Below are 21,023 nucleotides of genomic sequence, written 5' to 3' on the forward strand. Positions count from 1 at the left end.
TTGGGTCATGTGCTTCCTTTTATTTGTAACAGTGGACGTCGAGCATGTCTTGATGAAACTATATCCATGTCATAGAGAAGCAACATGGGCCTTCATTGCTAAGCTAGGCCCTCCTATTCTACCATAATTACGAGCATCGCTACTATCCCTATATTTTAAACTCATAATTTATTAAGAAGTAAGGTCATCTCGTTCATGCTGTCATTTTCATACCACCTCCCTCGTTCCATCGACGTCAGTTTTTCTTCGTCGTTGTAGTGTAATTTTAGTGTCGTCATTCAATTGTGGAGATGCCGTGTTTGTCAAGCCATGGTGGTCCAACAGTTGTTATTATGCCTCCGTTGTTAGACCGTCGTTGTAATGCCACCGACTCTCGTCATGCCGTTCTAATCACAAAATCGTCATCATACAGGTTTCGTGATACAGTAATCGTCACGCCATTGCCATCATACAGCCGTCGCCATCCCGCTGTCCTCATACCATTGTCATGACATCGTTCTCACTGTGTCGTCATCATACAGTGGTCGTCATGCATTCGCTGCCGGGATGCCATCGCGGTCGCTCCATCATTACCACTGTAACTGCGACATTCGATTCTTTTCATGCCGTCGTCCTAATACCATTGTCGTCATGCTACTCTTGTACTGCTGTCGTTTCACCATCTTCTTCACTTCAACGCAATCACTTCATACCAGCTTTGTCGATCCATGAAAAGCATTCCGTGTTCGTCACTATCGCAATCCCAATGTCATCATTCAAACCGGTATATGGGGCCTTGTCGACATGGAGTCGTAGTCATTGTCATCATGAAGTCGCAGTCACACAGGCGCTGTCATGCATGCATTCTCATCCTGTCGTCGGCATGTAATGCCAGCGTGCTCAATCCCCGCTTCTTCCGGTTGTCGTCATACCGCCGTCATCGCACCACTGTCGTCGTACAGTCGTCATCGGATTGTGCTCAAGTCGTCCTCATGACGTTAACGTCTTTGTACCATCATCATTATTTAAGAATTAAGAGCGCATTCTCGTCATGCCATCATCGTTGAACGCCTTTGTCGTTAGATCGCTTTCATTTCGCCTTCGTCTTTCCAGCGTAACAAGGTTGGCGTCATACACTTGTCGTTATGCCTTCATGCATATGGGCAACCTTGGCAAGCGAGCGCGACGTAACGAAACGCTGAGAATCACCACCAGACGTCTTAACCGAACGTAAATTCAGGGATATCGTCTGTCGCTACATTGCCAGATTGCTATTCGCTTTGCTGTCGGCAATCCTCGTGAAATAAGTTGTGCCGTAATTTTTTTCTAAAGACTTTCTAGAAAGGCATACCAATCTTGAGGTGCCGCGGAAATGTTCTCCGAAACCAAGAGCTGGTTTAAACTGAGAGCTTTCAAAAGAAACACTCGTGTATGCGGCAGGCGGCGAACAGACGATAGCCACCGACACCAACAGAGGAGGGCGGAGGAGAGCTTCAAACACTCTTGCTTGCATGAAAAATAAATTTAGGCCCAAGTAATTTGAAGGATTCAGTTAACGTATGCTAGTCATGCTAAAAAACACTACATGTAGTGGCATTTCGTCAATCACCTCAAAGCGCTTATACAGACTGAATTGAGGAAATGCCCGATTTATTTTGTATCCCATAAATGTTGCGCCATGTTTGCAAACCTTTGCTGAAGAACAATTTCACCTAATACAGACAGCAGCATGAAGTCGACTACCGTTAATTCTATCCTTGAAGCTCTGCGAGAACTTTCAGAAATATCTGAAAAGTATAATGAAAAAGTATCGCTGAATTGAGCAAACCTAAACAATCATTACTTTATTAACATAGCCTGTAATGTGATTTTGTTTTTCACCCTTGAAGCGCAACGCAAGGTAGCACGAGGCGGAGGTCGCCGACATTCTCAGTGAAGCTTCAGCGCGGCACCACGGGAAACAAGCGGGATCAGCTGGCTTCCCGGGTGGAAGGAGCATGGGTCACTGCATAAAAAAATTGGCGCAAATAAAACGGCTTCACGTCCAGAAGAGCGGTATCACCGACTACTGGATTTCATGTTTCCAACTGGTTACTAAGCGCTGTGCATATGAGGATGCACCGATGGGATTGGAATACACCGAAGTAGCATGCTTTTGAGTTCGAACTAACCGAGCTTTCTTTCCATACTAATGTATCATTTTTTTTTTTGCCTGAACGGTCCAGTGATTTTGAAATCAGGCAAGATGCAGAATTAACCAAGGTATAACTAACAGGAGCCGTCTCCAATTTAAATAATGTTTCCTGATTCATTAGGAAAAATATAGCTCTGACAAAGCATGATAAAACAGAATGCTGTTTTCAGCTACAAAATTTAAGACGCATTAGAATATCTTGAATTTGGATTACCCACTTTACATTTGATCATTTCAGCATCACCCAGTGTTCAGGCGCTCACTGTTCATCGTAGACATTGAAATGACGGTACAATCGGCACTCAGACGACGACTTGGAAGCTTAAGGCACATCATCATCATCATCATAATCATCATCATCATCATCATTTTATTTTCTGCCCACTGCAAGACGAAGGTCTCTCCCTGGGATCTCCAATCGCCTCTCTCCTGCACCAACCGATTCCAACTAGTACCCGCAAATTTCCTAATTTCGTCGCACCCCTAGTCTTCTGCCGCCCTCTACTGCGCTTCCCTTCTCTTGGCCCCCATGCCATAACCCAAATGGTCCAACGATAATCTAATCTGCGCATTACATGACCTGCCCAGCGCCAATTCTCTCTCTTAAAGTCAATTAGAATATTGCCGCTAGGTGTCACGAGCCAGTGCTGGGAAAGAAGTTGTGACTGGAACGCGCGCTCGGCAGGAGGAGAAGAAGTGGAGGCTGAGGATGCCGGCTTGAGTTTTGCACGGCATCTTGTACAACTGTCCATCTCGACTACACCGGGTACATCTTCAATTGTATTTTCGGGACAAAACAAGTGGAGGTGCGAGGTATGGTTCATCCGATGCTGCAAACCCCTCCTGGTCGCAGAGTGCTAGTCTTATACTAGTGAACACACCTGTTCAACGGGCCAGCAGGAGAATCTGAGGATTGCCTCCGGAGCTTGATCATTTCTGCGCAACAACATCGCCGCCACCAGGGACCGGTATGGAAGAAACGTCGACGTTTCTACCGACCATAATAGCAAGGTATGGCCACAACGGCGACTCAGTACCTGCTGCAGAATCTCCGAGGGCCGAAAGTGTTCCACGGGGATATCATCGAGGACGTAGAAGAATGGTTAGCCCAGTTTGATTGCATTGCCGAGATAAACCAATGGAGCGACTCGGCGAAGTTAAGAAACGTCTACTTCAGGTTGGAGGATGGCACTCGTACTTGGTACGAGAACCGAGAAGGACTCATCAAATCGTGGCTCGAGTTCCGCCATGCCTTGCTGGAGACACGCAGCAATGCTGATTGCCGCGAACGAGCTGAACGGGCACTCCAATTCCGCATTCATCTGCCGAATGAGAGCGTGACATCGTACGTCGAGGATAAGACGCGCCTCTTCCGTCGGGTGGACCCAACCATGTCAGAGGAAAAGAAGCTGCGCCATCTAATGCGGGGAGTTAAGCAGCTATTTGCTGGCCTTGTTCGAAGCCCACCGAAGACCGTGGCTGAATTCTTGACCAAAGCAACCACGATGGACAAGATGCTACACCAGCGCAATTGCCTTTCGTAGAAAGCTCAGCGCTGGTACGAAGGTGAAGTATTATTTTTGTTATTTTATTATTTACAGAATACTGCAGGCCAACTTGTGACCCAGGCAGGAGGGAATAAGTTCATACAGTAATGCAATTAAATATGTTCAAAGAAAAGAAGTGCATATGAAATATAAAATACATTGAATCATATGAGGTACATTGGAGGATGACATAAATACATAAAAAACACATTCTACAAGCATACAATGCAAGGGACTGCTTGAAAGGAGAGAAATATTTACAGTACCAGTTTACACAGTTCACACAGGTTCTTTTATGCGAAGCATATTACGAGAGCTCAACCCAGCTCCTCAGGCGCGGCGGTGTCGCCTTGAAACCACGTGACACCGTGACGTCACGACAGAGGAGAAGTGGCTTTGGCTCAACTCTTGCAAGACGGGCTGGGTGGGAATCGAACCAGGGTCTCCGGAGTGTGGGACGGAGACGCTACCACTGAGCCACGAGTACGATGCTTCAAAGCGGTACAAAAGCGCCTCTAGTGAATGCGGTGTTGCCTTAGAAACGAGCTGTTTCTAAGGCGTGCGTCTCTTGCTCAGGCGCACATTTCGTTGCCGCGCCGAACGCTGCTTTGCTCGACGCTCACCGCGTCCAATGCGGGGCGCGTAGTCGCTGCCCTGTAGCCCATTGTCTTACACCCCTTGGCGGGTCGACGGGAACGCTGTCGCGTTCAACTCTTGAAGGTGAAGCAGTAATGCATGAGTTGTTTCTTCGTCTAGCCGAACCATATATAGCCAAGCAACAGCAGTTCACCAGGCTAAAGAGTGGTTCAACAACTAAAATAAAGGCTAGTATGCTTCGCATCCTGGGCTTAACCTTACCTAAGCCACAGCCATTATTTTTCATGCTAACACAAATGAAAGTACTCATGTGGTCACACGTTTATTTGAAATGCAGTTTTTCAATGGCATGTAATATGTTATTGGACAGGAATACATCGGTCGGCAGAGACTTCGAATCATTTATTGTTCTAGGAAAGAAGGAATATTTAAAGCAATTTGTACGCGCGAAAATAGGGGCTATCTTGTCGGGGTGATAATTTCTGGTAGCTCTAGCTGGTAGCGGCTGGAGACAGGGTGAATGACCACGTTATAGTTCCCTTTTCCAAAGGCGGAAAAGCAATGTTAGGCGTGCTACCTTTCTTCGGGATTCTAGGGTGGCAATATTATTTTCATTAATCGATTGAGAGGGGGAGTCATAACGTCCATAACAATTATATATGTAGCGGACGGCAAGCCTGTTTATGTTTTCCAGTTTTTTAATTTTTTTTTTCGTGAATGGGTCCCAGACGAGGCAAGCATATTCTAATCGCGACCTTACGAGTGTGCTGAATGCCAATTGTTTCACGGATGGAGGAGAATGTTTAAGCTTGTGCCTCAGTAGGCCGAGTTTACATCGAGCAGACGCACAAGCATTATCAATGTGTTGCGACCAGGTCAGACGATTGTTGATGGTTACACCAAAATATTTAAAGGAGTATGTTTCAGAGACCGCGGATTGATTAATAATGTATTGATATGTTAGAGGGTGTTTTTTGTTGGTAATGCAGATAAAAACCGTTTTTTCTTCATTAAATTTCATTTCCCAGGTGCCGCACCAGTCAGAAACCGCAGTAAGACTTTTATTCAGGATCACTTGATCATTGGCATCTTTAATCTGTTTGTAATGTAAGCAGTCGTCCGCGAACAATTTAATTCACACACTATCGTCTATGCATGCTGTTATGTCATTATTATATACTAGGAAAAGTAGCGGTCCGAGCACGCTTCCCTGCGGCACTCCCGAATTTACGGGGAGACATCCAGAGTAATAGCCCTCAACATCGACGAATTGTCTGCGCATGCTCAAATATGCACAGATCCAGTTTACAAGGTTAGGTGGAAACCCACTGTTGCTTAGTTTTGTTATCAAACCAAAATGAGAGACCCTATCGAAGGCTTTGCTGAAATCGAGGAATATAACATCAACCTAGCCGGCTTTATCAAGAACGGAGGGAAAATTGTAGACGCTAGAGAGAAGCTGAGTAGTGGTAGACAGCCCCTTACGAAAGCCGTGTTGGCACGGGGACAGAATACCACGTTTTTCAAGAAATTCCGTCATGTAATTCGAGATAATATGCTCTAAAAGCTTGCAAGATGTAACTGTCAGTGATATAGGGTGGTAGTTGATAGTAATGCAGGGTCGCCTTTCTTAAATACAGGCACAACACGAGCGACCCGCCAGTCTGATGGAACGATGCCACAAGATATGGACGAGCGGAAAATTATGAGAAGAAAATGTGAAAGCCACACGGCATAGCGACGAAGAAAAGCATTAGAAATGCCGTCAGGACCGCATGTCTCTTTTGTGTTTAGATTTAAGGGCATTGAAAATATACCCTCGTATGTTATAAAATCAGAATTTACGTTTTCCACATCTTCAGCAATGACCGGAGAGCACTGATTAGACTCAGAGAAGATAGAATGGAAGTAATGATTAAATTTGGATGCCTGGTGTTGCTTATCTTGAATTATCTGACCATCAATCTTTAGGTGGTCAAGAGCTTGCCTCTTCTTAAAGTTCAAATGTCGCCAAAATATTTCAGGGTCAGTGTTAAGAAATTGGGTCAGCGTGTGGGAGCAATAAAACTGCCTACCTGCTTTAATTTTTTTAGTGAGTGTTTCCTTTAGCTCGTCGAATACTGGGCCAAATGTTTTTGCCTTCGGAATCTTTTTACTTTTCTAATGAGGTGGATTATATCTCGATTGATCCAAGGATTTTTTCAGCGCACCTTCTTCATTTTGCTCGGGATGAAGTTATCAATACAGAAGTGGCAAATGGATTTCAGCTTTAGCCATAGGTAGTCAACATGATCACCAGAGAAGTCTTCCAGTGCTAGTTCAAGGTAATCGATAACGGACTCGTCATTTGCTTTAGTATAGTTTTTGACGGATTTGCAAACTTTTAGCGCGTTATTGTTCGAACTATCTGCTCAACATGTGAAGGAAACCAACTGATAATCTGATATGCCTTCATCAACAGTTATTTCAAAGTCTCGAAGAGATCTGCTGTGAAAAACCAGATCAAGAATAGAGGAAGCAGATCCCTGCACCCGTGTTGGAACGTGAACTGCTTGGTCGAGATCGCAAGCTAACGTTGTGTCGAAAATAATTTGGTCCGCTAGGTGGAGGTGACGAAAGTGTCTTCCAATTTATGCTGGTAAGGTTAAAATCGCCAGCCACTATTATGGTCTTTCTGCAATATTTAACAATATGTTCATGAAGTTTGGTTAGGAAATCCGATGTGGCATATGGCGGACGGTACACTGCTACAAGGTAGAGCACGTACGTTAGCGTTAGAACCCGCACGTTAGCATGCTCGTCATACGGAGCTATACCCGTATGCTGTCTGATCCAAAGCGCTCTCTTTCTGTCACTTAAAGTTATGCCTAGCATTCCTCGTTCCGTCGCTCTTTCCGTGGTCCTTAACTTGTCATCAAGCTTCTTTGTCAGTATCCAAGTCTCTACCACGTATGACAGTACAGGTAGAATTCACTGAGTGCATGCCTTCCTTTTCAATGATAACGGTAAACTTCCAGACAGGAGCTCACGACGTCTGCCGTATGCAATCCAACCTATTTTCATTCTTCTTTGAATTTATTTCTCGTGCTTAGGGTTACCTGTGATTAGTTGACCAAGGTAAACCTACTCCTTCACAGACTGTAGAGGCTGACTTACGATCCCGAACTCCTCTTCCCTTGCCTGGTTTTTCATCATTATCTTTGCCGTCTGCATATTCATCTTCAACCCCACTCTTACACTCTCCATGTTAAGGTCCTCAATCATTTGTTGTAACTAGGTACCATTGCTGCTGAATAGAAGAATAGGACCGAAGGTTGCTGAGGTATTCACCGACGATCCTTACTCCTTAACCTTCCCAGTTTAATAGTTTGAATATTTCTTCCAAGCATGCAGTGAATAGCACTGGAGAGATTGTGTCTCCTCACCTGACCCCTTTCTTGATAGGTAACTTTCTATTTTTGTTGTGCAGGACCAAGGTACTGTGGAATCTTTGTTGATATTTTTTTTAAATATTCGTGTATGCCTCCTGTAGGCCTTGAAGACATAATGCATCCACGAGTGTTGGTATCTCTACTGAACCAAATGCCTTTTCAAAACCTATAAAAGTCATGCAGAGAAGTTGATTGTGCTCCGCAGATTTCTCGATTACCTGATTGACGACATGAATGTGAACCATTGTAGAGTATCCCTTCCTGAAGCCAGCCTGCTCTTTTGGTTGACTGATATCAAGTGTTGCCCTTAATCTATTGGAAATTGCTTAATATATCATATAATACTGGAAGTAAGCTAATGGCCGTATTATTTTTCAATTCTCTCACACCTACCTTTTTCTGGATTAGTATAATGTTGGCATTCTTCTGTTCTCTAGGACCCTTGAAGTAGTGAGAAATTTCGTATAAAGGACCGAAAGATTTTCAATCGCGATGTCTCCTCCATATTTGATTAAATAGACTTTTATTCAATCTTCGCCTACTAACTTCCATTCTAACTTCATCGCTAGTTATAGAAGAAGCTTGTGCAACGTTTTCATTAGTGCTTCGAATGGGGGTATCGTGGCTGCTCTAGGTATTGTACAAGTCAATGTAGTTTTTTTCTACTGTTTTTGCTATAGTTCTGAAATTGTTGATCAATTACCCTGCTCACTTATCAATGCAGAAGTGTTGGCTTGTCCTATGGCAAGATTTCTTCTCATTGATTTCATCCTGCACACACTCTTTACTGCTTCCTCGGCCTTTCCCACGTTATAATTTCGATCATTCCTTACTTTCTCCTTGTGGATCCGTTTTGATAGCCCGGAGAATGCTATCTGATCTCTTGAGTCGGACACTTTATTTTCTGTCATTTCTTTACTAGGTCCTTTGTCCTTGGAAGAGGTTACCTACTGGTTGCCGTGGTGCCTACCTCCAACTTCTATTGCTGCTTCTCGAACAAGTCCACTTACGGTTTCATTCATTACATCTGTAATGTTCATCTCTCCCTTCTAAGGCTGCATATTTGTTTGAAAGCACCAGGTTAACTTGGCAGGCTTTTACCCTTACTGTGTCTAGGTTGGCCTATTTCTTCTGGACTAAATCTACACTTTCTCTCTTCATATTGAGGTAAATCCTAGACCTCACTAACATATCGTGACGGAAGGATAAACGAAAAGAGGAAGCAGATCGCGAGACGCTGGCTGCTGTGGCTTGTTGGTGGTCGGCCATCTTAACTACTCAGACTCATTTTGTATACATATTGTAAATATAATCTTCTATACTCCCAACAACCCCCTAATATATTAGTGCGGGGTACCACGGCTGGAAACGGAGCTCCGCAGTGGACGTCGGATCCCCGTCCGCAACATGTACGACGGTGAGCACTGGGGAACAACGTCTTTGCCGCCTCCTACGTCACTATCGCATGCTACGTCACTGTCACCTTCGGTCGTCATTGTGTAACCCAAGGATCCTGGAACTTCCTGTGGGACCGTTGTCACCGACGTTCGAGAGTGGGTGGCCATGTACGAACGCGTGAGTGCAATCAACAGATGGGACCCTGCGCTTATGATAGCTAACCTGTTGTTCAACCTAAGAGGCACGGCAAAGGGGTGGTACGAAAACCACGAAGAGGAGCTAACCAGCTGGGACAAATGCAAAGCGATATTGACAGAGCTGTCTGGCAAACCAGCCGGCCTGAAATTGCCGCAAAGCAGAAACTGGCCTCCCGTGCCCCCCCCCCCCCCCCCCCAATATCCTATGTCTCGTACATCCAGGACGTGCTGGCACTTTGTCGTGAGGCTGATCACGACATGACAGAAGCTGAGAAGGCCGGGCACGTGCTTTAGGGCATTGGTGACAACCCGTTTAATCTGCCCATGTGCAAAAGTTACCCTAGAGTTGATGCAATCAGTAAAGAGTGCCGAAAATTCGAACAGGCCAAAAGCCCACGCGTCTTGTAACCATTCGCCAGAGTTCGCAGTACTGCCGCAACGTCGACGTGTGAAGATCAACCTGCCCAGCAGCATGCACCGCCATCAGAGGACTCGGTGCCAACGTTAGGCGTGAACTGGATGCGATGGCGCCCGTAGCTTTCTGTTCGCGTAGCTCTGATGCTACCACATTTTCTGTTCCTCTCGTACAAGCCACCGTTCACCAGGAGCTTGAAAACATTGGTTAGCATTCTGTTTGTGCTGTCACCTAACGAACGGCTTTCTACTATGCTCGCTCCACCGCGACGCTTCTCTCCGCGTTATCGCAACGAGACTGAGTGGAGAACTGAGGACGACCAGCCGATATGTTTCACCTGTCGCCGCATTGGTCATGTCGCCTGATACTGCCGCAACTCGTGGCCCTCAACACCTCACACGGTGACCAACCTGAGCCGTTTTGATGGAAATGCCCGCAATGTTTCGCCCACCGTCGACTCTAACAGGACAGACAACTCCACTAGGAACACGTGGGTCAGCTGCTCCCCATCGCCGCGTGTACACGAGTCTCGTTCACCGCAAACACGTCGCCCATCTTCCCGTTCGCCGCAGCCACGTCGCCTTTCGTCTGCTGTGGCGTTTGGCCGCACCCTTTCGGAAGACTAAAAAAAGCAGCCCTCGGATGTAGTGCTGCATTGCCTACTACCGCAGCAAATCCTCCGTCTGTGCCCACAAGGAGAAGTGTAATAGACATTAAAATAGACGGCGTACCTGTCCAAGCACTAGTCGAAACTGGAGCCCACTTATCTGTTATGAGTGCTAGCCTGCGTGCCGAGTGCTTTGTGTGGCTGATGGCGGCGTGCTGGTTGTTCTTAGAATGTGTACAGTGCGTTTAATTATAGCCGGCCACACTACTTCTGTTCTCTTTGCTGTGATCGACAATTGCCCTCACGACGTTATCCTTGGAGTGGACTTTTTATTCACTAATTCTGCTCTCAACGACTGCGCGACCGGCGTTATTCAGTTGGAACTGCCTCAACTCGCCGATGCTCCGAGCATCGCCGCACCGCACTTGTGCTCACTTCACGATGGTGCGTCTGTCAGCCGAGGCAGTTACTTACGTCACTTTGACCGCCCAGCCACAGGTTGCTAAATGTGAATATGTGCTTCGCCCCATCATCGACGTGCTTTTGAACCGGAACGTTGCTGTTGAGCATACGTTGGTCACGGTTACTAACAACGACGTCGTTCTACCGCTTCTGAATTTCAGCTGGGTCCTCAAGTCATTCCGGCAGGCAGTGGCTTCGAATTCGACATTGACAGTCTGATTCTGAGAGTGTCTTATTAGCACCAATTGCAACGGATGACTTCGCGAAAATTATTGCACCGGACCTCACTTCTGCACAGGCGACGGACATACGTCACCTGCTTAAATCGTACAGTGACATCTTTGTTCAGCGACACGCCTTTAGGCCAAATATCTGTCGTTCACCACCGTATAAACACTGGAGACACGAATCCTATTCGTCGGCGTCCCTATCGGGTATCGGATGCTGAAGGTCGAATCATCCGATCAGAAGAGGACAAAATGCTGCGCAAAGGGGTCATCGAGCCATCACGCAGCCCTGTGGTTTCGCCTGTCGTCCTTGTGAACAATAAAGATGGTACCTGGCGTTTTTGCGCTGATTATCGCCATTTAAACAAAATCACGCGGAAAGATGACTACCCACTACGCATCGATGATGGCTTGGACTGCTTGCACGGAGCTAAATACTCCTCGTCCATGGATCTTCGATCCAGCTACTGGCAGATTTCAGTTGATAAAATGGACCGCGAGAAGATGGCCTTCATCACGCCGGATGGCTTATATCAGTTCAAAGTCATGCCTTTTGGCCTATGCAATGCTCCTGCGACATTTGAACGTATGATAAACTCTCTTTTGCGAGGCTACAAATGGAGCACTTGTCTTTGTTACCTTGGCGACGTTATTGTTTTTTCTCCCACGTTTGGCAGCCACCTTACCTGACTTGCGGTCTTCCCAAAAGCCGGTCTTCAACTGGACTCCGCGATGTGTCAATTCGGGCGTCGTCAGATTACAGTGTTGAAACACCTTGTTGACGCATCCAATGTCCAACCAGATGCGGAAAAAAAAATCGCGCCGTACGCAGTTTCCCTGTGCCACGTTCCGCTTCTGACGTGCGCTGCTTCGTCAGCCTGTGTTCTTACTTTCGCCGTTTCATCAAAAACTTCGCCGACGTTGCTCGGCCTTTGACAGATCTTCTAAAGAAGAACACGCCATGCTCGTGGGGCCTGGAGCAGGCTCACGCGTTCGCCGCTTTCATCGGGTTTCTGACCACCCCTCCCATACTTGCCCACTTTGATCCATCTGTACCGACCGAAGTCCACACTGACGCAAGCGGCCACGGCATCGGTGCTGTTCTCGCCCAACAGCAGAATGGTACCGAGTACGTGATAGATTACGCCAGCCGCGTGCTGTCACCTGCCGAGCGAAATTACTCCATCACTGAGTGGGAGTGCTTGGCTTTAGTTTGGGCTGTCGCAAAATTCCGGTGATATTTGTACGGCCGCACGTTTTCAGTCATTACAGACCACTACACCCTCTGCTGACTGTCTTCTCTCGAGGACCCCACATGATCGCTTGGTCGCTGGGCTTTGCAGCTCCAGGAATTTTCATTTGTTTTCATTTGCAGTCTGGACGTCTGCACAAGGACGCTGAGGGCCTCTCACGTCACCTCTTGGATCCTCGTTATCGTGTTGCGCATGATCCGTTGACCTGCGTGACGGCTTTGACTGACATGACCGACATGCACGCTGAACAACAACGCGACGCATCCTTACAGTCCATCATCGCCGGAGTGCAATCTGGCAGCACCGACGGCACCTGCGGCATGTTCGTGCTGCACGACGGCATCCTCTACCGCCGCCATATCGATCCTGACGGCCCCGAGTTGCTCCTTGTCCTTCCTCGTCATCTGCGATCCATCGTTCTCGAACAACTTCACGATGCACCGACGGCGGGACACCTTGGACTTTTGCGTACATATGACCGCGTACGACGCCGGTTCTTCTGGTCGGGTCTCTACCGCTCCGTGCGTCGTTCTGTCGCAACTTGCGAATTGTGTCAGCACCGAAAGAAACTTCCCCTGCCACATGTTGGACGACTCCATCCAATTGAAGTTTCCTCTGGACAGTTGTTTCATGTAGGCCTTGACCTGCTTTACCGTTTTCCGACAACGACTAGAGGGAATAAGTGCATCGCCATCGCTACTGATTACGCGACACTTTACGCGATAACAAATGCGTTGCCGACTAGTTGCGCAACAGACGTTGCCAATTTTCTCCTTCTCGACGTCATTCTCCAGCATGGTGCACCTCGACAGTTACTTACAGACCGCGGCCTTTCGTTCTTATCTCGAGTTGCGGACGACCTCCTCCGTTCTCGTTCCACTGAGCGCAAGCTGTCCACCGCCTACCACCCACAAACGGACGGTCTTACGGAAGGTCTCAACCGAACACTCACAGAGATGCTGTCAATGCACGTTTCCAACGATCACCGCGACTGGGACGCCAGGCTGGCCTACGTGACATTCGCCTATAAAGCGTCCCCACATGACACCGCAGGATATTCACCCTTTCATCTTTTGTATGGTCGCGACCCCACATTGCGCCACAGCATACGGTCACGAAGTCATCGATCGCGCTCACATGGCACGTCAAATCGTCCGATCTCACTATTAGCCTTGTAGCATATATATATTGCAAATAATATCATCCATACTTTATAACATCCCCGTAACAATATCATCACTACACTTTACACTGCCCAATACGTCTACATCGTGCACTGTGTGGGATCGAGAGAAAGTATGAAATATATTTGATTTCTTGTTTCCCCATTAGGGCTTTTTGAAGTCCACTTACTCTTGTTAAGGTTTCTCAAGAAGGTATTCATTATTTGGAGCTTGCTGCTTTCCGGGAATTCTACGAACATCTCTCCCCTATTGTCCCTAGCATCAATGCCGTACTTTCGAAATGCTTGTTCACCAGCCCGCTTTTTTCTAACTTGTGCATTGAAGTCGTCCATGACTAGAGCATACTGAGTCCACTTTTCGCATCGTTATATCAACATCTTCATGACACTGTTGTATTGCTGTGACTCAAGGTTGACTCGAAAGAAGAATGTTCAATCTTTAAAGCGGCAGTTTCCAAATAGGGTCCAAAGTACGTTTCAAAGCTCACTTTATTTGGTTTTTAGGGAACATGGCAAATTCTCCTAGAATGCATGTCTGCTGTTAGCCTTGCCATGCATAAACGAACCCTCCTGTTGCTTCTTTCTCCACGGACGTATGGGGGGGTGGGGGGGTAGTGGCACTGAAATTCCGAATGGAGAGATAATACTACTGGTTTCGTCATGTATTTGAGCATGTAAGAATTATAAGCAACAGTTGCCGGGCGCAGTCAGCACGTGATCACCCTGTAATGCAAAGTACACTGAAAGTGCCTCCAACAATCTGGCCCTGGTCGCCTAGTTAGACAAGCGAGTAGGGAGGCTAAGATGGTGCTCCTGGTCAATGGAAAAATTATTAGGTTGCAATCGGATCCAGCAAAAAAAGCCAATATTCTATTTTCTGCTGCACGGATAGAAAACGCGAACAAGAATAAAAAGTTGCAAAGCTGCATCGTGGAATGTTTCACCATAGGTGTGTCTTATTCGAGCTATTTCTATCAATCCTTCCAAAAGTTACTGGGGCACGTAAAAAGATATTTCAGAATGAAGACCTTTGGCATAAGGGTGCGTTATTCCATATTACTGATGTCTACTCAAGTGCTTGAAACACGCTAGTTCTATGAGAATAGATATACCAAGTTAAGCAAGTTGTTCATTGTCAGTAGCAGTTGTCATTAGCTTTCCAAAGAATATATAGTTAATCTGATATGGCTGCTGTTTTGCTCATATTGCAGAAGTACCATTACCACATCGCTAGCTAGCTGTTATCAGGAATGTCCTGAAATTTTCCTCCACCTTATAATTTTGAATAGGACAATGAAAAAAACGTGTCGGGCTTTCGCGTTTGATTGAAATAGTCCTTAATGTACAAATAAGTTGATCCTGTGTCTTTCAAATCAAGAGAACAACCATTTTTTGAAGTCTGAACTACATTCAGAACCGCGCTGTGAGCCATATTTAAATGATTGCTACTTTTGCTTCGATTAAAGAGACGGTTGTCCAGTCGTAGTAGCTCACATGCGTCGTTTCTTACGCCTTTCCTCCAAAAAACAAAGAAGAAAAAATAAAAATAAAGAAAGGATTAGGCATTCCCAAGCACGCACCTGATCAGCACTAAGCTTTTCAGAAGGAATCAATTCACTCTTCAAATCACGCGCTGCCTTCCCGAGAGGCTCATCACTATAGTCACCTCACGTTTAACCGCAACGGGTGCGGCGGCACAGTAGCGGATTCACTGTCCTAACGGTGAAACGCAGCGCGCACGTGCTGGCTCTCGCCAGCGAAGCAGACGTCTCGTTGCAGCACAACGTGCCTGGACATTCTCGAAACCCTGCTTACGAGGCGAGGCGTTATGCAATACCCGTTACACATATCAAATGACGTATACGTGTTGGCGGCGCACAAAATAGCTTTAACTGAGTCACTCACCGAGCCAGCGACGATGGAAGGCCAGTATTTCTTTTCTTTCCCAAATACGTGCACCTCGATAGTGATCCCCGCTTCGGATACAGCCTTGACGACGAATCACGCTTCAACGCTCGCTAGTGTGACACGACGAGCGAAAGTCTGCGTCCTACCAACTCTTAAAATGGCGCTAGCTCCGCTGACGGCCACAAATACTGCGCAGCCTTGCTCGAAATTTTCCTCTGCGCGTAGCATAGTACCCTAGGGAAAAACTGTCAGCAGCATTAGTTGTGACCTCAGCACTGCCTGGTAAGGATCACTAGGGAAAACGATTCTCTATGGGGTTGTATGGCCTTCAAAATCTAGGGAACACATATACATTCTACCAAGGCTGGGCTTCCCCATTTCGAGCCATGGCGCCAGGTGATCCAGTTGCTAAGGCAGCAGTGGCTTTTTTCCTCGTGGCGTTGCTGCCGAACCCAGACGATCACCACCTGTGGAATAGTTACGAGCCCTGCACACCGGCTGTTAGCTGCCATGCATATGCACGTTTTATGAATAATTTTCATGTTTAAACATTTTATCCTGTTCTGTGTAACCATAAAAATGTACGTGCGCGAGGTACAACATGCAGCCACGGTCGTGAGAGAGCTTGAACATGTGATACATGGTTTCCTCTTGAACGCTCGTGCTGCAAAATAAAATGCTGGTAGAGACTAGGTAACAAAACCGAAAATAGTTCACTGGCTGATATAAAACGTTTATAATTTTATGCGCGCACGAAACAGAGGTTTTGCGGCAGAATGCACCGTGTGCGCGAAACGGCCGAAGGGAAACCTGTGCACAGAGTTATTAATGCCCTGCATGCACAGTGACTGGGATGAATTTTTGCTCAGAACGTTACATTGGCGAAGAAAACGAACAACAAGCCCAGCATTTTTTTAATGCAGTGGCCACAGTTGCAGGAAGAAAACGAAGTTTCTTATTATGTCAGCAATTACATCGAATATTTTATTTTGGTATTCGTACATGGAAGGCCCAGTACAAGCGACGAGAAAGCATATGGCACACAGAGAAGTAGTGAAGACACGAACATGGAGTGGTTGAGCATCTTCTCTTCTATTGTCATGAAAAACAAATCACTTACTATTTGCAACAGCTTTGCGGATGGGCAATGGCGGCAAGAATGCTTAAGCCCCTTCTCCGTAGTCTAGAGCTTGGGACGAGTGATCCTATATTTATTTATTTATTTATTTATTTATTTATTTGGTACATACTGCTAGCCTTAACGAAGGCTTTGGCAGGAAAGGGTACATTCATGAAAGGGAAAATACATCATTCACACAGGGTTCAACGATAATCGTTTGCAACAGGCCTTGGCTTTGGTTTAGAAATAAGCTTATACATACACAATAGACAATAATGTCAATAGACAATAAAATGACAATAGAACATAATGTAAAAACCACATTTCATCATGTAGCAACAAAGATATGGTTAGGTTAGGTTAGGTTAGGTTAATGACAATAGAACATAATGTAAAAACCACATTTCATCATGTAGCAACAAAGATATGGTTAGACAGCTTAGACAAAAAAGAATCGAGGGTGGCACAATCGACAACTTCTTGTGGTAACATATTCCATTGTCTAATAGCTTGTGGGAAGTATGAATATCTGAAGGTGTCATTGTTAAACCTATATTCAGATAATTGTTTATTGTGTTTGGTTCTTGAAATTCTAGCGTTAGCGTGTACTAAGAACTTATTTTTGTCTATTTTTAGGGCATTGCTCTGGAGCATAAACAGGAATTTTAGTCGGAGATATCTAGCACGATCGCTAATTGTTGGGAGTCCGGCTAAGCGTAGAAGTTCAGTTCGGGAATCATGACGGCGGTATTTATTATAAATGAATCTTACTGCTTTTCTTTGTACGTTCTCTAACTTGGCTATGGCACATTTAGTGTATGGAAACCAGCATATGGCGCCGTATTCTATAACGGAGCGAATGAGTGACGTGTACGCGAGTAGTTTGGTGTTGGGTGAAGCGTATCTGAGGGACCGTTTGAGGGAAAAAAGCGCTGAGAGTGATTTTGCTGCCACATATGACACGTGTTAGAGATAACTATACCTAAATGCTTGTATTCTTCTACCCTGTGTAGTTCTCTTTGCTGAATTTCGTATGGAAAAGTTAGTGGTTCTTTCTTTCTCGTTACTGTCATGCAGACAGTTTTTTCTGCATTTAGCGTCATCTGCCAGTCTTGACACCATTTTGCTATATTTTTAAGTGCGTCATTCAGAACAACTTGATCATCCTTGGTATGTATTGGTTTATAAATAATGCAGTCATCTGCGAACATGCGTACCGTTACGTCAATGCCGTTTGCGATGTCGTTAATAAAAAGAAGGAAGAGAATGGGAGCTAAAACTGTGCCCTGAGGCACACCGGATAAAACTTCAACGTAGTCTGAGGATTGCCCTTCGAAATGAACGAATTGTTGACGACCTGACAACTATGCTTTTAACCACTTTGTAAGAATACCGTGTCCCAGAATTCCTTGCAGCTTATGGATTAGTTTTGGATGCGATACCCGATCAAAAGCTTTTGATAGATCTAGAAAAATTATGTCTACCTGTCCTCGCTTATCGATTGTTAATGCTAGGTCATGAATAGTTTCTATTAATTGAGTTGTTGTAGACAAACCACTCCTAAATCCATGTTGGTTAGGGTTAATTAGAGAATGACTTTCAACAAAAGTTACGATGTGTTTTAATACTAAATGCTCAAAAATTTTTCCTGCTGTACAAGTGAGTGAAATAGGACGGAAGTTTGAAGGATTTGTAGCATCACCTGATTTATGTATCGGAATAATTTTTGCAATTTTCCATTCTTGAGGAACCTCAGAAGTTTTCAACGATTTTGTAAAAATTAGCAATAAGTATTTGGAAACCCATTCAGCGTACCTTCTGAGAAAAGTATTTGGAATGTTATCTGGGCCGCTGGATGTTTTTATATCAAGATTAAGTAATAAAGAAAGAATTCCCGCTTCCGTTATATTTAGCTCACATGGTACTTCACCTATGTCACTTGTCTGTGCGATGTTGTCTGGGATAGCGTTATTGTCTACTGTGAAAACTGATTGGAAAAATTGATTAAATTGGGTAGCCTTGGTTAAGGCTTCTGTTGGCAATAGGTTGCTCTTTTTCGGAATCCTAGATTTGAGATAGTGCCAAAATTTATGAGGGGATTTTTTAATGAAGTTATTTAAGGTTTCATCTAAGTACTTTTGTTTAGCAGTTTTCACTGCTATCTTCAACGTCTGAGAAAGTTCGCTAATTTTTCTTGTACAATTGATGGAAAAAGTTCTTTTGTTTCTAAGCTTTCTGAGCCTTGCAATTCTGCGTTTTAAATGTATAATCTCTCTCGATATCCATGGGTTCGTTTTGCGTATGGTTTTTATTTTCTTAGGAATGATTTTCTGAGACAGTGATCAACATTGGCCCTGAAAAGCACCCATAGGTTATCAGTTGGCATGCTTTCATCGTGGAAACACCGAAGGAATTCTGGGTAAGATTCTTCTAGGAAGTCAAGAACACTAACGTCATCGGCATTTGTCCAGTCGTATATTTGAGTCTTTTTCTTTCGCGCTCGCGGCCGGTTGTGCAATTTTAATGAACATATGGTTGCTTTGTGATCTGCAATGCCATTGACTGTTTCCCAAGAGATTGTGTTATCGGGAATATTGTCGCTTAGGAAGGTGAGGTCTAATATATTGCTGGTTTTCGTGGTTACTCGTGTTGGTGCATGTATTATCTGCTTGAGGCTAAAGTTAGTCTGCTATTGTTTCTATTTGTGCAGTTCAACTGCATCCACCGGACAATAAGCATCGCACTTAACCCTTTAAGGACGGCACCTTTTAATGCGCGAGAAACATTGTTATTCTCTATGTAAATGTGTGAAACACGTCAACGTTAAGCATAACCAGCGAAAAGACAAGAAGTACTTGTGGGAACATTTTCAGCAGTGCGTTTTTCCCCAAGCATACCTAACTCTTCCCTTGAAATTTTTATAAATTGTTTTCTCATATGTGGACCGTAGGTGCACATGTCATTTGCTTCACATCAGATTTGTGACACCATTGCAGCTAGATATTTTGCATTGGTCAGCTTCCACTGACCTTGCTTTCAATACACAGCGAGTCCCGTGCGAAACTTCTGCTGCTTCGTCCAGTGTTCCTGCTTATCTAAACCAACAAATGACGTCTGCTGCTTGTCTTTCAGTGTTGCCCGAAGACAGTTAGCCAGAAATTTTGTACTCAATGCTATAACTGCGCAAGAAAAAAGAACTTCTTTTTCTTGTATGTTGGCTGTGGGCAACACTCGTCAATGAAGTGTTCAAGAGGCTGTTCAAGCATGCTGCAGCGCATAGTAAAACGAAGAAAAATAAAAACAAGAAGATACGGCTCCTTCTTTATTTTTTAATTTTTTCAGGTTATTTGTTTCTTTAATTGTTACATATTTCCTAACGTATTGCAATTTCACGTAAGCTATCAATCTTACTATTATTTTTTCACCTATCCTAAGTTGTGTTGTTGGAGACTTCATGTCGCAACCTATTGATGTTCAACTTCGTGGGTATATGACCCATGAATTAGAAATCAGCATCAAGACTTCTGCCACGCTGCCCGAGAAATCCGATGGATATTGCCGGCCTCGTAGGTTCTTTGATTTTACAACGTCGGAAAAACACTGACTGAAAAGCTGCAGAAGAAATATAAATGCACTCTGCAGCGGTTCGACTCAACCATTGGAAATCGTGTAGTTGACCAAAAGTTCACCGGCATACATGCCCGCATATATACGATCACATGCGTCGCCGACTCGTCTCAACTTTAGTGTCCATGAATTCCAGCAAAACATGCACTCTTCAATGCTTTCTTTCAGCGCAATGCAATACGCATTGATAAATAATGTTTCTGACTATCCGTGCTATGCCAAACTAATCGCCTCCTTCGAATAGTTCTGTATATTTCCCTGATTTCAGACACAGGGACACTACGCTCTAGATCTCGCAGCTTTTTAATTAATCAGTAAAACTTCATTTGGGCCTAGTTGGTACATAATTCTGACCTTAAACTTACAGCGCAAACACCGAAGACGGACCACAAAATTAAGGTATGACGCAAACAGCGCCAGTGTGCGTCGTATCTTCCTTTTGTGCTCCGTCTTAGGTGTTTTCACTGTATGTTGAAGTTCAGAATTTCTAATTATTCAAGCAATTATTCAAATAGGGGACTTATTACTGAAATAATAATCAGTATTTCCTGCAACAAGCATTTTATATTAGTAAAGAAGGAGACGATTAAAATGGTGCATGTAAGGCAGCGTGACGAAGCCACACCCCATTCAAAAGGAGCAATGACAATGATTACACCCAACCTCAAAGGAAGCTTGATTTTATAACTTATCCATGGTATCGGTGAACTATATCAGCGCCGATCACACAAGTAATCCTAATGATGCCCATTCAAATAGACGGGTGTAACTGGACCCCAAGTGCCAAGTGGACTTAAATCAAGCCTGCAAAGCCTGCAACACACTATAGGTACGCGTGTACACCATTGGCTCGCAATTACCGAAACACTTACGTTACT

General features: G+C 44.9%; 2 protein-coding genes across 4 annotated transcripts in view; one reads left to right on the top strand and one right to left on the bottom strand.

Moving 5' to 3' along the window:
- LOC135909156 (doublesex- and mab-3-related transcription factor dmd-5-like) overlaps nucleotides 1–21,023 on the bottom strand; it is a 305,350-nt gene that overhangs the window by 268,424 nt on the left and 15,903 nt on the right. The gene's annotated exons all lie outside the window — the stretch shown is intronic.
- On the top strand, nucleotides 3,187–3,717 carry LOC135909187 (activity-regulated cytoskeleton-associated protein-like). Its single transcript, XM_065441014.1, has one exon. It carries the CDS (start codon nucleotides 3,187–3,189, stop codon nucleotides 3,715–3,717), a length of 531 nt encoding a protein of 176 aa, XP_065297086.1.

Source organism: Dermacentor albipictus, chromosome 4 (assembly GCF_038994185.2).
Source record: "Dermacentor albipictus isolate Rhodes 1998 colony chromosome 4, USDA_Dalb.pri_finalv2, whole genome shotgun sequence".
Lineage (NCBI taxonomy): Eukaryota > Metazoa > Arthropoda > Arachnida > Ixodida > Ixodidae > Dermacentor > Dermacentor albipictus.

Bases quoted from the DNA above. Each gene is read 5' to 3' on its own strand.
- LOC135909187 (XM_065441014.1), top strand. From the start codon at position 3,187: ATGGCCACAACGGCGACTCAGTACCTGCTGCAGAATCTCCGAGGGCCG.